The sequence below is a fragment of the Ursus arctos genome, unplaced genomic scaffold (assembly GCF_023065955.2).
Source record: "Ursus arctos isolate Adak ecotype North America unplaced genomic scaffold, UrsArc2.0 scaffold_37, whole genome shotgun sequence".
Taxonomy (NCBI): Eukaryota; Metazoa; Chordata; class Mammalia; order Carnivora; family Ursidae; genus Ursus; species Ursus arctos.
In genome coordinates this window covers 12,328,373-12,348,754 of record NW_026623053.1, presented here as the reverse complement: position 1 = coordinate 12,348,754, position 20,382 = coordinate 12,328,373, and the positions used below count along the sequence as shown (strand labels likewise).

At 36.0% G+C, this 20,382-nt stretch overlaps 1 protein-coding gene across 4 annotated transcripts in view; it reads left to right on the top strand.

Annotated features, from left to right (window-relative positions):
* STRN3 (striatin 3) overlaps positions 1–20,382 on the top strand; it is a 104,697-nt gene that overhangs the window by 45,288 nt on the left and 39,027 nt on the right. For all 4 annotated transcript variants that reach the window (XM_026513547.4, XM_026513546.4, XM_057306467.1 and 1 more), the window contains exons 2-6: positions 5,999–6,102; positions 6,780–6,853; positions 8,016–8,097; positions 11,708–11,881; positions 19,392–19,521. In XM_026513547.4, the coding sequence (XP_026369332.1) occupies positions 5,999–6,102; positions 6,780–6,853; positions 8,016–8,097; positions 11,708–11,881; positions 19,392–19,521 (564 nt within the window). The remainder of the gene's footprint in view (positions 1–5,998; positions 6,103–6,779; positions 6,854–8,015; positions 8,098–11,707; positions 11,882–19,391; positions 19,522–20,382) is intronic.

The following is a 20,382-nucleotide window of genomic DNA, read 5'->3' as shown; positions in this document are numbered from 1 at the left end:
GGCGGAAGTTTTATTTCATCTCCCTTTCCCATTATGTTTACCCTGTATGCTAAGCACAATTTCTGAAAGGGCCATTCTTAGTGTTCTAAACTTCTATTTTCATAAATCATGTGACCTCATATACATTGGTTTGTTTCTGGAGGTTTTTTTCTTTTATCTGTCTATCCCTGCACCAGTCACTGTTTTAATTTCTCTAGTTTTACAAACCATTTTACTTTCTGGTAGAGCAAGTTCTACCATTTCCTCCTTGGTGATTGTCTTGCCTGTTCTTGGCAATTTGAATTTTAGAATTTTTAGAATTATTTTGTCAAGTTCTACGTGCGCACTGAAAGTTTGATTGAAATTGTATTAACTTATAGTTTGTGTGAAAATTGTTTTTTATGAGTCTGCTAGTACAGGTTGCAGTTTTTTCTGCAGAGATCTTGCACATTTTTGTTGGTTTATTCCTAGATACTTTTTGTATTTTATGCTATTGTAAATGTTTTTGCAATTGCTTTTTTTTTTTTTAAGATTTTGTTTATTTTGACAGAAAGAGCACAAGTGGGGGTGGGGGGGTGCAGAGCTCGCCGCTGAGCAGGGAGCCTGAAGTGGGGCTCAATTCCAGGACCCTGGGATCATGACCTGAGCCAAAGGAAGGGGCTTAACTGAGCCAACTAGGCATCCCTCTTTTTTGGGGTGGGGGGGCAGTTACTTTTTAAAGTGTTTATTTGCTGAGATGATGCTACTAATAGTGCGTATGACCTGTAAAAATAGCTCAGAATTCATTGTCAGTGAACCTTTATTAAGCACTGTTTCTTATTTAATTGGTTTTTTTTTAATCACTATCAGACATAACCTTTACCTTTTAAGTCAGAATATCTACATAGATACTCTGTGATGTGAGGTCATAGGGCCACGTCCAGCAGTCATGATATATATGATATTTTTTTTTACCCTCATCTTCATGTGGTTTGGGTTAGGACATGTCCTTTTAAAGGTATTTTCTTAACGAATTCTCATCTTTTTTTGTCCTCTGTGTTTGTGAATTATCTTCGTTCAACTCCTGTTCAAAAGCTGCTGTGGGATTCTTGCTTTTTTAATATAGTTTGTGCTTCTTTAATGTACTAGATTCTGTATGGATGGATGGTTTTTAATATGAAAATGCCAAGACAAGAAATGAAAATGAATTCTCACAATAGTGTAAGATTCTAATAGGAAACATTACCACTGTTTAGGCGTGTGTTTTGTTTTGTTTTGTTTTGTTTAAATCCTTTAGAGGACCTTATGACTTTTACTTAGTTTCAGTGCCTTTCTCATTGGAAAATCACTGATTACTGCTTTTTTTTTTTTTTTTAAGATTTTATTTATTTATTTGACAGAGAAAGAGAGGAGCAGAGGAAGAGGGAGCAGCAGACTCCCCGTTGAGCAGGGAGCCTGATGCGGGACTGGATCCTAGGACCTAGGGATCATGACCTGAGCCGAAGGCAGACGCTTAATCAGCTGAGCCACCTTGGTGCCCCTGATTACTGCTTTTTAAGAAGCAGGAAAAAATGAGCTGCTTTCATCTTTTTCCATGGCTAATTATAATATGCTTATAAGATCTGGAAATTGGAATCACATAATGCTTTTGTAGTATGTCATAATGGTTTTTGCCTTTTTTTTTTTTTTTTTCTTTTTTAAGTCAATACAAGGATGGTTCTAGGGGCGCTTAAGTGGCTCAGTCACTTAAGCATCTGTCTTTGGCTTGGGTCATGATCCTGGGTCCTGGGATCAAGCCCCACATTGGGCTCCCTGCTCGTCAGGGAGCCTGCTTCTCCCTCTCCTTCTGCCCCCCCACTCATGCTCTCTTTCTCTATCTCAAATAAATTAATAAAATCTTTAAAAAAATGGATGGTTCTATATCTGCAAATTAATCGTGATACATCCCTTTAACATAATGAAGGATAAAACCATATGATCATCTCAGTAGATGCAGTAAAAGCATTTGACAAAATTCAGCATCCTTTCATGATAGAAACTCAACAAAGTGTGTTTAGAGGCAACATACAACATGGTAAAGGTCATATATGACAAGACCACAGCTAATATCATACTTAAGGGGGAAAAGCTTAAAGGTTTTCCTTTAAGATCAGGAACAAGACAAGGGTGTTCCTCGTCATTTTTATTTAACATAGAACTGGAAGTCCTGCATTTAGCAATCAGACCTGAGGGGTATAAAAAAAGCATCCAAATTGGTAAGGAAGAAGTAAAATTGCCACTATTTGAAGATGGCATTATATTATATATAGAAAATCCTAAAGACTACCAAAAAACTGTTCGAACTAATAAATTCAGTGGAGCCACAGGATACAAAATTAATATACAGAATTCTGTTGAATTTCTATAAACTAATAACAAAAGTGGTAGAGAAATTAAGAAAACAGTCTGTTTACAGTTGCGCTAGAAGTAATGAAATACCTAGGAATAAATTTAACCAAGGAGGTGAGAGAGTTGTATTTTGAAAACTAGAAAGCATCCATAAAAGAAATTGAAGATGACACAAACAAATGGGAAGTTATACCATGTTTATGGGTTGGAAGAATTAATATTGTCAAAATGTCCATACTACTCAAAGTCTATAGATTCAGTGCAATCCCTGTTAAAATATCAGTAGTTTTTAACAGAACTAAAACAAACAATCCTAAAATTTGGGTGGACCCACAAAAGACCCTAAATGGTCAAAGCAGTCTTGAAAAAGAACAACAAAACTGAAGGTATCACAATCCCAGATTTCAAGATAACACTTACATAGCTATAGTAATGACAAAAGTGTGGTGCTGGCATAAAAATAGACACATAGATCAGTGGAACAAGATAGGGAACCCAAAAATAAACCCATACTTACATGGTAAATTTATGGTAAAGGACTCAAGAGTATACAATAGGGAAAAGACAGTCTCTTCAATAAAAGGTGTTGGGAAAACCAGACAGCTGTGTGCAAAAGAGTGAAAGGAGACCACTTTCTTATACCATACACAGAATAAACTCAAAATGAATTAAGGACCTAAATGTGAAACCATAAAACTCCTGAAAGAAAACAGGCAATAATGTCTTAGACATTGATCTTAGCAACATTTTTCTAAATGTGTCCTCTCGGGCAAGGGAGACACAAGAAAAAATAAACTATTGGGACTACACCAAAATGAAAAGTTTCTGCGCAGTGAAGGAAACAGTCAACAAAATGAAAAGACATCCTACCAAATGGGAGAAGATAATTGCAAATGAAATACTTGATAAAGGGTTAATGTCATATAAAGAACTTAGTACAACTGAACACCAAAAAATAAATAAATAAAAATAATAACAATCTGATTTAAAAATGAACAGAGGACCTGAGTATACATTTTTCCAAAGAAGACATATGGATGACCAGGAGACCTGTGAAAAGATGCTCACATCATTAATCAGGGAAATGCATAGCAAAACCATAGTGACCTATCACCTTAGACCTGTCAGGGTGGCTGATATAAAAAAGACAAGAAATAAAAGTGTTGGTGAGGATGTAGAGAAAAGGGAACCCTTCTGCACCATTGGTGGAAATGTGTAAATTGCTGCAACTGCTGTAGAGAACAAGATGGAGGTCCCTCAAAAAATTAAAAATAGAAATACCATATAGTCCAGTAATTCCGCTAGTGGGTATTTACCCACAGAAGATGGACATGCTAATTGGTAAAAGATACATGCATCCCTGTGTTTATTGCAGCATTATTTACAGTAGTCAAGATATGGAAGCAACCTAAGTGTCCGTTGATAGTTGAACAGATAAAGACGATGGAATATTACACAATGGAATATTACTCAGCCATAAAAAGGAGATCTTGCCATTTGCGACAACATTGATGGACCCAGAAGGCATTATGCTAAGTGAAGTAAACCAAAGAAAGACAGATACTATATGATTTCATTTATGTGGAATCTAAACAAAGTTAATTGAATACACACACAAAAAGAAACAATCATAAATACAGAGAACTAACTGGTGGTTGCCAGAGGTGAGGAGGTTGGGGGGATAGACAGAATAGGTGAAGTGGTTTAAGAGGTACAACTTCCAGTTATAGAATGGATAAGTTAGGGAATGAAAAGTCCTGTAGAGAATATAGTCAATAATAGTGTAAGGGTGGTGTTGTATGGTGACAATGGATGGTGACTGCACTTACTGTGGTGAAAAGGAGAAAGTCGATGCAGGCAAAAAACTTAATCAGAATTTCTTGAGGCTGTGTGATGAAATTGGCATTTCGCTTTTGCTTTGTAGCTCAAGAGAGTCTTAAATGCCACTTTTCTCTTTAGGATGTTAGAGTATTAGGTTCTGAATAGTTACCATTTTTTCTAGACGTTTTATTTTTGTTTTCAAATTTGTATTTGGAAGTAGCTGTCTAACATCTCAGGTGTTAAGGAGTTATAGATGATTTCTTTTTTATTTCAGAGAGAGCCAGTGAGCGGAGGTTGGGGGTGGGGCAGTGGGAGAGGGAGAGAAAGAATCTTAAGCTCGGCCTAATCTCATGACCCTGAGATAGTGACGTGAGCTGAAATCAATTGTCCCACGCTTAGCTTAACTGACCGAGCTACCCTCACCCCTCATGTTTTTTGTTTTTGTTTCTTTTTTAAAGGATAATAGAGGGACACCTGGGTGTCTCTGTCGGTTAAGCATCTGCCTTCTGCTCAGGTCATGATCTCCGGGTCCTGTGATGTAGCCTCGAATCAGCCTCCCTACTCAGCGGGAAGTGTGCTCTCCCTCTCCCTCTGCTCTTCTCCCCTGCTTGTGCTCACTCACTCTCTCAAATAAATAAGTAAATCTTTAAAAAAAGTAAAGGATTATAGAGAAGAGCTTGTTTTGATGGCGGTGGGCATTTAATACTCAGGTTTATATTAATCAGTTTGATTTAGCTGGTCTGCTGGCTGTTTTTTTCTTTTTTTAATATTTTATTTATTTATTTGACAGAGAGACAGCCAGTGAGAGAGGGAACACAAGCAGGGGGGGGTGGGAGAGGAAGAAGCAGGCTCCCAGTGGAGGAGCCTGATGCGGGGCTCGATCCCAGAACGCTGGGTTCACGCCCTGAGCCAAAGGCAGACGCCCAGTGACTGAGCCACCCAGGCGCCCCAATGCTGGCTATTTCTATTATAGAAATGAACAGATCCTAACTTAATGGGTTAAATCATTCAGCTGAATTCATTGGTTCTGATTCCATTAATTGTAATTAAGTTACTAAGTAGCTTACTTTTTCTTAATCAACAAATACACCTATGTATTATCTCAGCAAGAGCATTCTCCCCCATGTGGAAGTTAATTTTATTGTAATTATGTACATAATGGCAAATGTCTCCACACAGATGCTAGTCTCTTTAAACAATTACTCTTTAGTGTTGGGTGGATAAAGGGGACTGACATAATAGGAGGGGCCAGAAAAAGAGAATTGCCTCTCACAGGAAATAAGGCAATTAAAAAGAAAAAACCTTTATGTTACAGTAGAAAAATGACAATAGAAAGTAATGAGTTCTTTGAACATATGGTGGTTTTACTTAAACTATTGCCATACTGTGGTGTTATTGTTTCAAGAATTGAAAGAATTTGGGATGTGTGGTTAGAATAGAAAAGATTATAAATTTTTAAGTATTTCATAAAATGCTTTTGAGGTATCATTACTGTTTTTTGAAACAACCAGTATCTCATTTTGGGAAAAATATTTTACCTATTTATCAAAATAAAATTTTTTAGTTCTTTGTGACTTATATGTTAGGAAGTAGGTTCAATTTTTATGTATAAAATTTCTTTTTATGATTATATAAAAATTTATATTAGAGACTTTAAGATTATAAGCAAATAGCTGATTTATAGTCATGTTTATTTTTAAAATAATTGTGTTACTTAACAAAATTTGGTTGACTGTATGAATTTTAAAACTTGCTGTCATGTTTTCTTATTTTTGGTTCCCTGTGTATCGTTAGGAAAAAATGAAAATAAACGAATCTTTTATATTTTTAGGCCCGGATAGCATTTTTGCAAGGAGAAAGAAAAGGTCAAGAAAACTTGAAGAAGGATTTAGTAAGAAGAATAAAAATGTTAGAGTATGCATTAAAACAAGAAAGGTATGTGTTGCCTCATTTTCTTATATGTATAATATAAAGTAAAACAATATTTTTTATACTAGTATTTAAAAGCTCTTTGGAAGATATGAAACCCTGCCCCAAATACAAGATGATACTTTGATTTGATTCTTACAATGGGAAAAGACAAGATTTAAATCTTTAAAATTGAAATAATAACTTTTGTTATGGAACCTAAGTTTTGGGATTTTTTTTTTCCTTAATGGTCATGAAAAATTTATCTTTACTCAGGTGTATACTTTAATTGGGTAATTTACATTTTTTTCCACAGCTGAGCACCTTTTTTTCTAACTTCTTTGCAAGTAAAGCTTAAAAACAGACGTTCAGGGGCGCCTGGGTGGCACAGCGGTTAAGCGTCTGCCTTCGGCTCAGGGCGTGATCCCGGCGTTATGGGATCGAGCCCCACATCAGGCTCCTCTGCTATGAGCCTGCTTCTTCCTCTCCCACTCCCCCTGCTTGTGTTCCCTCTCTCGCTGGCTGTCTCTGTCTCTGTCGAATAAATAAATAAAATCTTTAAAAAAAAAAACAAAACAAAACAAAAAAAAAAAAACAGACGTTCATATTATGTTTTATTTGTTATTAGAGAAATATATACCAGAATTAACTCTGTAGAAAAGGATAAAATATTTTCTTTCAACAATTTATTATTGAATTTTCAGGGCAAAATATCACAAATTAAAATATGGCACAGAACTGAACCAAGGTGATTTGAAAATGCCAACCTTTGAGTCAGGTAAGCTTGATTCTTCTGTTAACCTTCTCCTGACCCAATTCAAGAAAAATTGGTTTAAGCTCATTTTTATGTAACAGTCATGTTTTCCTCACTCTCATTTTGCTTTGATATTATTGGTTAATCAGATGGTTGACCACTGTAATATTATCTAGTGTTTTGGGGGAAATAATAAACGACTAAAGTAAGTAGTTTTATCTCCATCTCAATCCTGAGGTTATTTATCCTGTTTTCCTTGTGTTGAAACCTATATAAAATTGTGGGTGCATTTTGGGTATTAATTAGAGGTGAAAGGTAATGAAACAGTTCTTTCTATACTTGTAGGTAATTCTTATCCCATATGAACTTAATTTTTTATTATTACAAAGTTCTTTTTATCTGGAGAAGCTGTGATTAACAGTTTAATTTTGAAAATTGGAAATTTGATTGATTGAATTTGGAAGCCTCATAGGCAGCCAAATAAGGTTAAGAGAAGGAAAAAAAATCTTCATCTTGCACATGGGGCTCAGTCTCACAACCTTGAGCCAAAATCAAGAGTTGAATGCTTAACCGACTGAGCCAGCCTGGCGCCCGTGTAGTATTTATTAAACTCTCTCTTAATGCATATACTTTTATTCCAGAATAAAATATGACTTTGTACTTGTAGTAGAAACCATTTTCTGGTTTAGGTTTTAGTTCTAGAAGTGAAATTGATTATATAAAGTATTATGATAATAGACTTAAAGTTAACTGATAAAAATTCAAAATTGTTTCAGTAGTTTTATATATACTGTTTCTTAAGTGCTGATTTTGAATAGTGTAAGTAAATATTAAATATAGCTTTTTAATTTTGAAGACATTCAACCTAGCAGAATTCTGGTAGTTAAAAAAAATTATTTTTTAGCATTTCATTTCAAAGCCTAGTCTTCTGGTTTTTCAATTGCTAGTAGAATAGTTGATGTACTCTTGGGTTTTCCCAATTTTAAAACAAGGAGAGTTGTACCTGAGTGTTTAGGTTATTGAGATAAACACACTTAAAATGAATGACCCACAGTAAATATTCAGTAGTGTTAATTTACTTCTATAAAGTAAGAAAACTTTGGCAATATTTTCTCAAGAGTTGAAATAATGCGTGTGAAATCATCTGGGTTTTTGTGTGTGTGTGTGTGTGTATGTTAATTTTTAGAAGAAACCAAAGACACAGAAGCTCCCTCAGCACCTCAGAATAGCCAGTTAACGTGGAAGCAAGGCAGACAGCTGTTAAGACAGTAAGTAATGGTTCATTTTCAGCTTTCTTTAAGGATCTAGGTATGAAAGTGCTTATATTCAGTTACTTTGCTAATGAAAAATTATTTGGTGATAATAGGACAGTGTGTAGAGGTTTCATATTGCTTTCTTTATTAGACTATTGGATCTTTTTAAAGTTTGTCTCCTCTGAATATTCCTTTGATCACTGCTCAGGATGATGTTTTCTTATTTGTGGGGTAGAATGTCATAAAAACTGGATGACTGGAAGGCAAGAACAAAAACAATACAGAGTTCATACTTGTGGATACTCTCATTCCCATCACTGCAGAATTCACAAGCTTGGGTTTAAGTGGGAGTATTACTGGTTTATAGAGCAATTTAACTGGTTATCTGAAACCTTTCATAAGTGGCTTGCCAAATCCTACTTTTACGTGAATTTTTGAGGAACCTTTTTGATGTTTGAATTCTTTGCTGTATTAGAAGTAATTGTGTGGCATATCTTACTTACTGTCTTTTATTTATTTGTTTTTCGGCTTTATATTTTTAAAGCTTTGGTACCTGTGTACTAATGATATCCTGGGTAATTTACAATTATTCAGCTTTCTCAACTCTGTACATGTTTAGTTTCACTTCAGTAACCCAGTGAAATGTGGTCAGACCCTTGATCTTGTTACTACCTAGAACTACCCTACTCTGGAAAATTCTGTGATCCAACACTTGTCTTATAGTACACCTTTTCCACCCCAATTCCCATGTTATTTGCCCTCTGACCTTACCTTGATCTTTATTTTTTATTTTTTTAAGATTTTATTTATTTGACAGAGAGACAGCCAGCAAGAGAGGGAACACAAGCAGGGGGAGTGGGAGAGGAAGAAGCAGGCTTCCCGCTGAGTGGGGAGCCCGATGCGGGGCTTGATTCCAGGGACCTGGGATCACGCCCTGAGCCGAAGGCAGACGCTTAACAACTAAGCCACCCAGGTGCCCCTACCTTGATCTTTAGATTCTTGGTTACTTCATTTGCTCCTTTAGCTCTGGTTGGTTTTATTTTGTTTATTTGTTGATGTGGGCCTTTCTTGTTTTTATTTTTACCTAGCTCCAGCTTAGACCTCATCATCCTTTTGCTCGTACCCCTAGCTTTCTTGCTGCCCTCTCTTACCCCTTTCCCACCAGTCATTTTACTATACCTACAGTATCCCAGCCAGCCCTAGTTCAGTCTTGCTGTCTGCTGCTTCTATTTCTACTTAAATCTTGGAGAAAAATCACAGAGTCCTCTGAATGTGCTTACATATTCATGGTTCCCTATACAAACATAATAGAAAGCCTTTCTCCATAACCCTGGTCACGTCCTACTCCCGTTACCGTCAATAGATATTCTGAACTTTTACCATGTATCTCAGCCCATTCTCCTTTACTCGTTAGAGCACCTCAGGTTCTACTTCACTGAAAATATGAAGACTGTCAGGTGAGAACTCCCTTAACTTTTTGCTTTCCTTTCTGTAGATGTATTTAAACCTCAGTTTAGTTTAGTTTCTGGTGTTTCATTCAAACTCTTGAGACTATCAGTCCAAACTCTTAGTGACTAAAACTTGAACAAGCTTTACTAAAACAGATTATTCTTCGGAAGGATGCTAGAGTAGCTAGCAGAACTGAAGAAAATGGTGAATAACTGAGTATATGGAAGACAAGAGCTGACATATACCTGAGGACTTCTCAGGGAATGGAAACACCCATGTTCTTATTGGGTGTTCTTATTCTCTGGTTTTCTTCTCTGTACATCAGTTTTAATCTTTACTTCCGAAAACCACTTTTCTCTAGGTGGCAGGGGAGCCCCCTCTTTTAGTCAAAATTGGCTTAACTTGATCAAATAAATGCCCATGAGTCAGTTATTTTTACTTAGGTTGTGTGAGATCTTCGTTGCTCATTCAGACCACATGGTTAGAGTGTGATGGCAGTTGTGCCCCCCCAAAAGAGAAGTGCAGTTTTCAGAAGTGTGCAGTAGCTGTGGAGAAATCATTTGTACACTATTTCTCTTATAAATGCCTAATGTTACTGCCTGGATTAATACTCTGTCTCTCCACATCTTTCTCTGAGAGTAGTTTATCTCCGTAATCTTCCTTGTTCATTTCTCAGCTGTGTATTTTGTTTTCTACTTTGATACTACACTGAAGCTACTCACAAACATACTTAAGAGACCTTTTTGTTCCTATTTGAAATGCTTTTGTAAAAATTTGACATTAACTATTCATTCTTTTTTGTTTTTAAGATTTTATTTATTTATTTGACAGAGAGAGACAGCCAGCGAGAGAGGGAATACAAGCAGGGGGAGTAGGAGAGGAAGAAGCAGGCTCCCAGAGGAGGAGCCTGATGTGGGGCTCGATCCCAGAATGCCGGGATCACACCCTGAGCCGAAGGCAGACCCTTAATGACTGAGCCACCCAGGCGACCCTATTCATTCTTTTTTGAGCTCTTTTTTCTTACTTACTCTCTGCTGTTATTTCCCACCCTTATTTCTCAAGTGCTTTCTTTTAATTTTCTTTGATTTTCTTTTATTTTTCTAGCCCTTTAGATGTCTGTGTCCCCAGGCTTTCTGTTCTAGAGCTTTTTCTCAGGGTAACCTCATTTAAATCCATGGCTTTAAATACCATTGAACACTGATACTCCCAAATCTGTATACTGAGCCCAATCTCTTCTGAGCATTGACCTCTCTTATTGTGCCTAATAAATGTTGTCACTTTCATAGATTCCACATGATTATCTGGTAAGTCCCCTATAAACCAGATTCAGACACTTTATTCTTCATTTCATTGAATAGAACCACCATCTAAGCTAGAAACCTGAAAATTTTCTGAAATTCTTGTTATCTCCTTTCATTCTGCTCCTATGTTTATTTGTGCACCAAGTCTCTGAGATTATATCTTGCTTATTTTTCTCATGTTTATTCTCTTCAGTTTTATTCCTTGCTGTGTTAGTGTCCTAACCAGCCTCCCTGTCGTTAGCTTTCATGTAAAAATCTTTTGTTCTTTGCCAGTAGTGTCTAAGACTCCTTTTAACATCCTTCCTTAGCCTGTCCAATACTTTAAGAAGAAATTCTTTATCACACAAAGCCATTCATGATCCATTATGTATTATGTCATAGTCTGGTCCCTTCTTTTCAAATCTCATCCTGGATCATAGATTAGATACATAGAAAGTTTCAGTACCAGATTTCAGATCCTCAGAGGGAGAACTAACCTGTCCATCATTCTCTGGCTGAGAACCCAGGTTTAAACTTAGCATGTTACAGTTCTGAGGTTTAGTTCTACTCATTCTTTACCACTAGTGGACTTTTTTTTTAAAGTAATATATATCATCAACTCCTAAAGCTTTTTAAGGTTCTTGAGCTTTTTAGGCTTTAGGATAATTGGCCCTTAATTAGTGTTAGCCATACTGTATGCTTTCTTAATTAAATTTCGGTTTATAATTGGCCTTGTTCTTTAGAATTGGAACTAGTCTGTAGAGAAAGTTTGAGGCAAAGGAAGATTATATTTTATAGGGTTATGGGTTTTTCTGAAATTCCTTGATATGATTTTGAGTTCACAAGTTTGCAGGTATTAATATATGAGATTTAATATTTTAAATTTTCTTTTATAGATATCTTCAGGAAGTAGGTTACACAGATACAATATTAGATGTACGGTCTCAGCGGGTAAGGTCATTACTTGGACTATCCAATTCAGAACCAAATGGATCAGTAGAAACAAAGAACTTAGAACAGATCCTGAATGGAGGTGAATCTCCCAAGCAAAAAGGACAAGAAATCAAAAGGTATGATCTGTACTTACAGGTTAACATTGCTTATGTAATGGGTACTATGAGTCTCTTAACTTCTTGTTACTACCGTTAACAGTTTTTAAAGCAGGTAGAGTTTAAAGACTTTTTCCCTCCTACATGGTACCATGGGCAAATAAATGTTCTGTTTAGGTACTTTTTAAATTGATGGTCTTAAGTTTTTACCAGTAAATTGGCTATAGTTCTGAAATAGGTGCAAAATTTAAATTTCAATTTGAGAGTGATTTCATGTAGTTCAGAGCTATTTTAACATCCTGATTTAAATTTTTGCTACGGTATTTTCAACAAATTATAATGGTACTCTATAACTAGAATAGCAATGGTTATTTACACACAAGTAGGAAAGAAATAAGGTTCTGTGTTATGTTTGGGCTCAGAGAGCCACCAGTTATACTTTTTAAAATTCAATGTCTTTACTGAGGTAAAATTCACATAGTATACATTTCTGCCATTTAAAGTATATAGTTTGTTTTTAGGATATTCAGAGTTGCTCAGCCATCACCACAATTTTAGTTTTTTAAAATATTCATCAGCCCCAGAAGGAACCCCATACTCATTAGCCAACACTCACCATTCTCCCCTGCACTCCTTTCACCACCAACCCTAGGCAACCGCTAGTCCACATTATGTTTCTATAGATACCCTATTCTGAGCATTTCATATAAATGTTTATTTATGAAGTGACTTCTTTACCTTAGCATAATATTTTTAAAGCTTCATCCCTGTGTCTGTAATTCATTCCTTTTTATTCCCAAATATTCTGTTCTATGGATATATCACATTTTGTTTATCCATTCCTTGTCCAGTTGATGGGTATGTGGATTGGTTCTACATTTTGAAATAGAGACTAAGGCTACTTTGAACATTGGTGTATATGTGGACAGATGTTTTCAGTTCTTTTGGGTATATACCCAGGAATGGAATTGCTTGAGTCATATGGTAACTCTGTGTTTACCTTGTCGAGGAAGTTCCAAACTCTTTTCCAAAGTGGCTAAACTATTTTACATTCCCACCAGAAACTTATGAGTTGTAATTTCTTCGTGTCCTCATCAACATTTGATGTTTTCTGTCGATCAGATGTACCTTTGGTTAATACAGACTTGATAAATGCAAGGCATTAATAACTAGGTAGAACTTTTTTTTTTTTTTTACCCCTAGATGTCACCTTGAAAACATAGGTTGGAAAGACATAGAAAAGAAAAAGAATGGGAAGAAACTAAATGAGTTCATTGAGTTCCTTTAGAGCTTAAGAAATGAATAATATGTATAGTTTATAAACTAGCATTATTTCATACCTTAGCTGTATTTCATGACATTATGCTTTTGTTTAAAACAAGTGCTAAAAATTTCAAGTTAACATAAGCCTTTGCTTTAGGGTTTTTATTTCCAAGAAATAAGGTCTCTTCAATAACATTTGACATCAAATAGAGCTCTTATTTTCTTTACCCTGGATTTCAGGAAGCACAGAATATTTTTGTGGTATAAGAGAAAAAGTAAAAGTATTATGCATTTTTAAGCTTGTTAGCTAATCAGGCTAAGTAGTTCATAGAATTTATAAATATTTACAGGAATGCAGTTTAGCACACCTGAATCTGAATTAAATCTCCACACCAGACTTAATCTTCTTGTAAAGCTTCTTGCCTTTTCAAGATTAAGACTTTAATAGGTTTCTTTTCTATTGTGTTTAAAAAAACACATAACATGAGATCTAGCCTCTTAATTTTTAAAGTTTACAGTGTGGTATTGTTAACCATAAGCACAGTGTTGTAGGGTACACCTCTAGAACTTTTTCATCTTTCACGACTGAAACGCTATACCTGCTAAATAACAGCTCCCTGTTTCCTCCTCCTACCAGCCCCTGGCAACTACCGTTCAACTTTCTGTTTCTATAAGTGACTGCTTTACATACTTCATATAAGTGGAATCATGAAGTGTTTGTCCTTCCATGACCGCCTTATTTCATTTAGCATAATGTCATGAAGGTTCATCAGTGTTGTAGCATATGACAAAATTCCCTCCTTTTTTATGGTTGAATAATATTCCATTGTATGTATATACCACATTTTCTTTATCCATTCACGTGTTCACCGATGTTAGGTAATAGTTGTTCTTAATCAGGGCTGATACCCATCTTAACGAGTATACTTATATAGTCTGAATCTGCACTAATGGAGGTATGTGTGGTTCAGCTGTTACTCGGGCCTTCGGAAACTCCTAGGTATGAGAGAAATGATCTAACACGTTGAAATTTTAGCAGAAGGAAGTTTATCACATTCTTATTTATAATAGCAAAAAGAAGCAATCTTAATGTTTACCAGTAGAGGAATGGCAGATTTTAGATCATATTATTAGAGGCAGTTTGCTAACTGGTTTAGAATTTGAATTCTGAGGACTGACTAGGTTTAAATTGTGACTTTGCCGCTTATTAGCTATGACTTTGGACAAGGTACTTAACCTTCCTATGCCTCAGTTTCCTCACTTGTAAAATAGTGATGATGGGGTTAATATAAAGAAGAAATGAATTAATAGGGAAACCTTTAGAACAATGTCTGGCACATAGTAAGTACTATGATGAAATATTGTGTATCCTGTTGAAATGTGACCCTACCAGAGTAATGTTTACTAGATTCTGCTGAGTGAATGTCCCTCTTGTATTCGTTGGCTTATTGTTAGGGGGGTGTTGTCGGTGCATCGTGCATCATGTCACAAAGCATCTACTTTATGAGGATTCATGGGAGGACAGAGTTCTCTTAGATCTTGCAACTGGAATAAGCTTTGCTGCTGCTTAGTAATTGGTTTGATTTATCTGTGAACCTTTAGTAGTTGCTCCTTTTCTCTTTTTACTCTGTTTGGAATCTTGCCGTATTTGTGCCCTGCAGACATGCTCCCCCACTACTTTTAGCCTTTTACTTATCAGCCTTGCCCTTGGCTTCCATTTTATTATCTATTCATCTGGACGTTTTAATTTTTTTATTCTGTTGATTTTCTTTTTACAGTGAGAGAGGATAGTAAATAAATAGTTAGCAAAGAAAAAAACTATTACAAAATACCATAGACAAAGACTTTTGCTTAAGCATCATGGAATAATAAAGCCACATTTTAGTTGTGTGCCTTCTGGAACCTCTGTTAAAAGTACAGTTAAAGACTTTTTAAGACGCATTAACACATAAGAACAAAAAAACTGAATATGTAGAAAGAATGAGAGGGTGCACCGTACATCAGATAGGGTCAGTTCAACAATTTTGGAAGGTGGAAAGAAAATGGAAGAATATCACATGCCTTAAATCTAAAGACATTCAGGAGCAATAATAAGAAAAGGAACAAGCCAATTAAAGTCATAAAATACCAGCAAAGCTCCAAAGGCTAAGGAGTTAGAGGTATCAGGTACATCTGGATTGGGTTTAGAGGGAGTTATGATTGGAATATTGGTTTAAAGTTTATATAAGAGATAGTTAGAATCTCAGATCTCCTCTTTTATCCTGTGTAGCAAGCTGAACACCCCTTCACCTATGGTGATATATTTTCCAGTGAAGTCGAACCATGATTTCTGATTTCTTAAGAAATGAAGCAATTCTTGGATAGAATCTACCTAACTGGAAACAGGAGGATTATCTGAATCTCCAGCTGAGCAGTGAGATCCCCTGTTTTCTTCTAGTATTTGCCTTCTGGTATGTTGGTGGTGGGTCTTCTATCCCTTCCAGGCAAAATGTTGAAATTTATCACATTAAGTGGAAAAGACTTAATGTTATTGACGATTGGGATCTGCCAGTGAAAGGGTCAGCCTCTGTGCTATCATGCAGAAGTGAAGCCAGCCACTTTGGCAAACCTCACCTATGTACTCAGTACATACAGTTAGCTTTTTGGTGCCTCACTCTGAAAGGTGAACATTTTTTTTTTTTATATATATATTTTTTATTTTTTTATTTTTTTAAGATTTTATTTATTTATTTGACAGAGAGACAGCCAGCCAGATAGGGAACACAAGCAGGGGAAGTGGGAGAGGAAGAAGCAGGCTTCCAGCAGAGGAGCCTGATGTGGGGCTCGATCCCAGAACGCTGGGATCACGCCCTGAGCCGAAGGCAGACACTTAACGACTGCGCTACCCAGGCGCCCCTGAAAGGTGAACATTTTAGGAAAGACTTTAATATGGAAATTGGAGACCAAGGAGCCAAAGAAAAAAAGGAACTCAAGAGAAAACAGGGAGCAGATTTTCAAAACTATAATTGCTCTTCTGAAAAGACTGAGAGAAGATAATACCTCTACAAAACAAATAGGATGTTATTTGGTGATGGACATTAAGGAGGGCATGGGATGTAATGAGCACTGGGCATTATATTAGACTGAAGAATCACTGAACTCTACCTCCAAAACTAATAATACAGTATACGTTAATTAATTGAATTTAAATTTAAAAAGCTCTAAAAAATAAAAGGTTCAATCAGAAAGCAAAAAAGAGCTGTTAGAAATTAAATGGTGTGATAGAAAAAATTTTTATATAAAACTTGGAGGATAAGGTTGAAGAATCACCCCCCCCCCAAAAGAGAAAAGGGGAAAGAGGAAGTAGGACTGAGAACATACGAAAATTGAAAGATCAGTTCAGTAGGGCCAGCATCTGACTAGGCGTTTCAGAGAGAACAGGTAAAATGGTCTTGAAAAGATTATTAAATTAGTAATAAAAGAAAATTTTCTAGAATATATTTATAGGATGTCAATTTCCAGGTATGTTTCCATATTGAAAGGATTCTTCCCAATTACACTAAAATTAATAATTAAAAAAACCCATACAAAGGCCATCATCTTGAACGCTAAAAAAAAAAAAAAACCCATCTCAAAAGAAACAGTATGTTAACATGCAACTGGGGTAGAGTCTCAGACCCTTCATAATCGTGGTGGCTTAACTTTCATTTTCCTAAAGACTAATGATACTGAGCATCAGTTTATGCCATCTCTACATCTTGTGGTACAGTGTCTATTTGAATAATGTTCTCATTTTTTATTCTATTTGTTACTGTTACTTAAGTGTTCTTTATATGTTCTGGACACAGGTTGTCTTCATCAAGTATATGACTTGCAAATATTCTCTCCCGATGTGTAGGCTTTTCTTTAAATTCTCTTTAACAGTGTCTTTCGAAGAACAAAGTTCTTAATTTTGGGAAGTCTGATTCATTTTCTTTTCTGGATTGTGTTCTATTTGTCTTTTAAAGCCATGCATGTGTATTGCTGTGATGAAATACAATATTAAAGGGATACCTGGGTGGCTCAGTCAGTTAAGCTTCTGCCTTGGGTTAGGGTCATGATCTCAGGGTCCTGGAATCAAGTCCCTTGTTGGGCTCCCTGCTCACCAGGGAGCTTGCTTGTGCTCTCTCTCTCTGACAAATAAATAAATAAAATCTTTAAAAAAAATACAATTTTATAAAAACTTAAAACATGAGTTTCACTTTAGAGATAGACTTTTTTTTTTTTTTTAAAGATTTTATTTATTTGAGAGAAGGAGAGAACTAGAGAGAGCAAGCACAAGTAGGGGGGCAGAGGGAGAGGGTGGAAGCAGGCTCCTGGGTGAACCGGGAGCCCAACATGGGACTTGATTCCAGGACCGTGGGATCATGACCTGAGCTGAAGGCAGACACTTAACCGACTTCCACCCAGGTGCCCTTAGAGACAGACATTTCTATCCAAGGGACGGCACTATTTAATTTGTGAAAGTTAATAAAAAAATTCTCATGTCTTCGATGTACTATTTTCTATTTTTCTGTCATTAATGTACCAATTTTGCCAATTATCTTTTTGCCTTTGATTTAATCCCCAGATATTAAGACATATTGTAAATGTTAAGCTGTAAAGTGTGTGTTGTGTTATTGTGGTAGTTTGTTTTTACTAGTTTTATTTGGAAAAACCATCTCTTTCTACATTCAGTTTTTATGCAGGTTTTTAATGTGCTGGATTAGGCAGAGTATAGTAGACCTACTAAAGTCCTATGCTATGTTAAAAAACAGTATGAATTAAGGTGCCTGGGTGGCTCGGTCAGTTAAGTGTCTGACTTTTTTTTTTTTTTTTTTTTTTTTTTTTAGATTTTATTTTAGAGAGAGAGAGAGCATGTGCATTGAGGGAGAGGAAGAGGGAGAATCCTAAGCAGACTCTGCACTTGCATGGTGTCTGATATAGCGCTTGCTCTCACGACCCTGGGATCGTGACCTGAGCTGATACCAAGAGTCAGATGCTCAAACAACTGAGTCACCCAGGTGCCCCCCTTGTCTGTTGATTTCAGCTCAGGTCATGATTTCAGGGTCATGAGATCAAGCCCTGCACTGAGGGCTCCATGCTGGGCATGGAGCCTGCTTAAGATTCTCTCTTTCCCTCTGCCTCTGTCCCTCCCCCCCTTAAAGAAATAAAAAGTCTGAATTGTATTGTGACCTTAGAAACAATCAGGGAGGGGAGAAAGCTCCAAATTTTAGATTATTATTCTTTTTTTTTTTTTTTTAAGATTTTATTTATTTATTCGACAGAGATAGAGACAGCCAGTGAGAGAGGGAACACAAGCAGGGGGAGTGGGAGAGGAAGAAGCAGGCTCCCAGCGGAGGAGCCTGATGTGGGGCTCGATCCTAGGACTCTGGGATCACGTCCTGAGCCGAGGGCAGACGCTTAACGACCGAGCCACCCAGGCGCCCCTAGATTATTATTCTTTTTGGTACCAAAAGATCATCTAGTTCAACTACTGGTAAAGAGATTGCGGCTGAAAGGTTAAGTGACTTGGCCAAATTCAGCCATCTAGTTAATGGAAGAGCAGAGACTTTTATTGTGAAAGCCTTTGTTGGGTTGAAGTTTCCACTGTTCTCTTGCTTTGTTATTAGACATTTAAACAGCTATTTGAAAACCCTTTTTTGTACATAGAGGAGGAGCTCAGATTACAGTTTAAGAAATGACTTCATAGATAGATAAAAATAGATTATCATTCTTACCTATTAAATAAATGATTCTGAAAGACTCGAAAGTATTTCTTTCGTATATTGAGAATCCTGTTTTCTAGGTAAGGAAGTCTGTGAAATGGCTTGGAATATCTAGATCTGATTTACCCTATAACTTTAAATCTGGGCAGGTTTTAGTCTTCAGACATTTGGGCCTCTGTAAGAGGTTGCAGAGCTATAGGAAATGCTAAGTTTAACTTGCTGGCTTATGATGGCTTTATTTTGAGAAATAATACCACATTTGAGTGTCTGTTACTATAAGATTTTGATACAGTAATTACTCAAAGTATGTTGATAAATAAACATTGGAGAAACTTAACAGAACAATCGCTTTTACTTTAGTCCGAAAAGATAAATAATCTTCAAAACATTATATTCTTGGGTAAGATACTTAGGCAATACATTATAAATAGGTTATCATTTGAATCTCTATACTACTTTCAAGTACTGTTTGAAAGTAGGAAACAAAGAAATATTAGAATTAACCACTGGAATATTTGGATTCATCTTTTCCTCTTTGACAGGCCCTCTGGTGATGTTCTTGAGACATTCAATTTTTTAGAAAATGCTGATGACAGTGATGAAGAAGAGGAAAATGACATGATTGAAGGCATCCCAGAAGGAAAAGATAAACATCGGATGAATAAACACAAAGTAGGAACTCCATTTTTAATTTTTATTAGCTAAAATAATAAAATAAATAATATATGTATGTATTTGGAATAGAAATTTTCAGGGTGTTTTAAGTTACATTGGGAGTGATTATTTTTTATTTTATCATCTCACTTGAAAGTTTTATATATTGTCAGTAATACTACCCACATATAGTAGAAATTATTATTTGCTGTATCATTCACTAAATGACAAAAGGGGGTCTGTTTTTATAGAACTAGTTTGGCGGTTTGAAACTTAAAAAAAAAAAAAAAAATACCTTCTCCATTCCTGCTACAATTAAGAATCACTGCTGAAGTCTGTCTCTTCATGTATAGTAAACAGGTGATAAATAAAGTGAAGGTGTAGTGGGGATACTCCCACTCTGGGTGAGGGCGTAAACTATGGATTATAAATGTATGTGTCCACATTCTTGTTCTTTGATAAGGATTAATAAGAATTTACTTTTGCTCATAACCTAAGAAACTGAATTATCAGTTTTATCAGTGATGTGGGTTGGCTTTAAGAGTATACATAGATTAGATGGTCCATTTATGAATTATCACAGTAGTATAGAGTATTTCACGTATGTTAAAAAAAGTGCATAGGTTAAGTTTTGGTTCCTTGGGATGTTATAGTAGGGTTCTTGTTCCTCAAGAAAAGTTTCTAGGCTATTAAAGCAATTTTCAATGTTCCTATCACATTTCATGTGTGTAACTCGTGTGTAAAATGGTGGGTGAATGGAGATTTTGATCCCCCCCCCTTTTTTCTTGGGAGGTAAAGCGCTATTATCACAGCTGTTGACTTAAGATCAGTTAATATCCTTATTAGCTATGCCATAGCCCTGTGAATTATGGACTACAT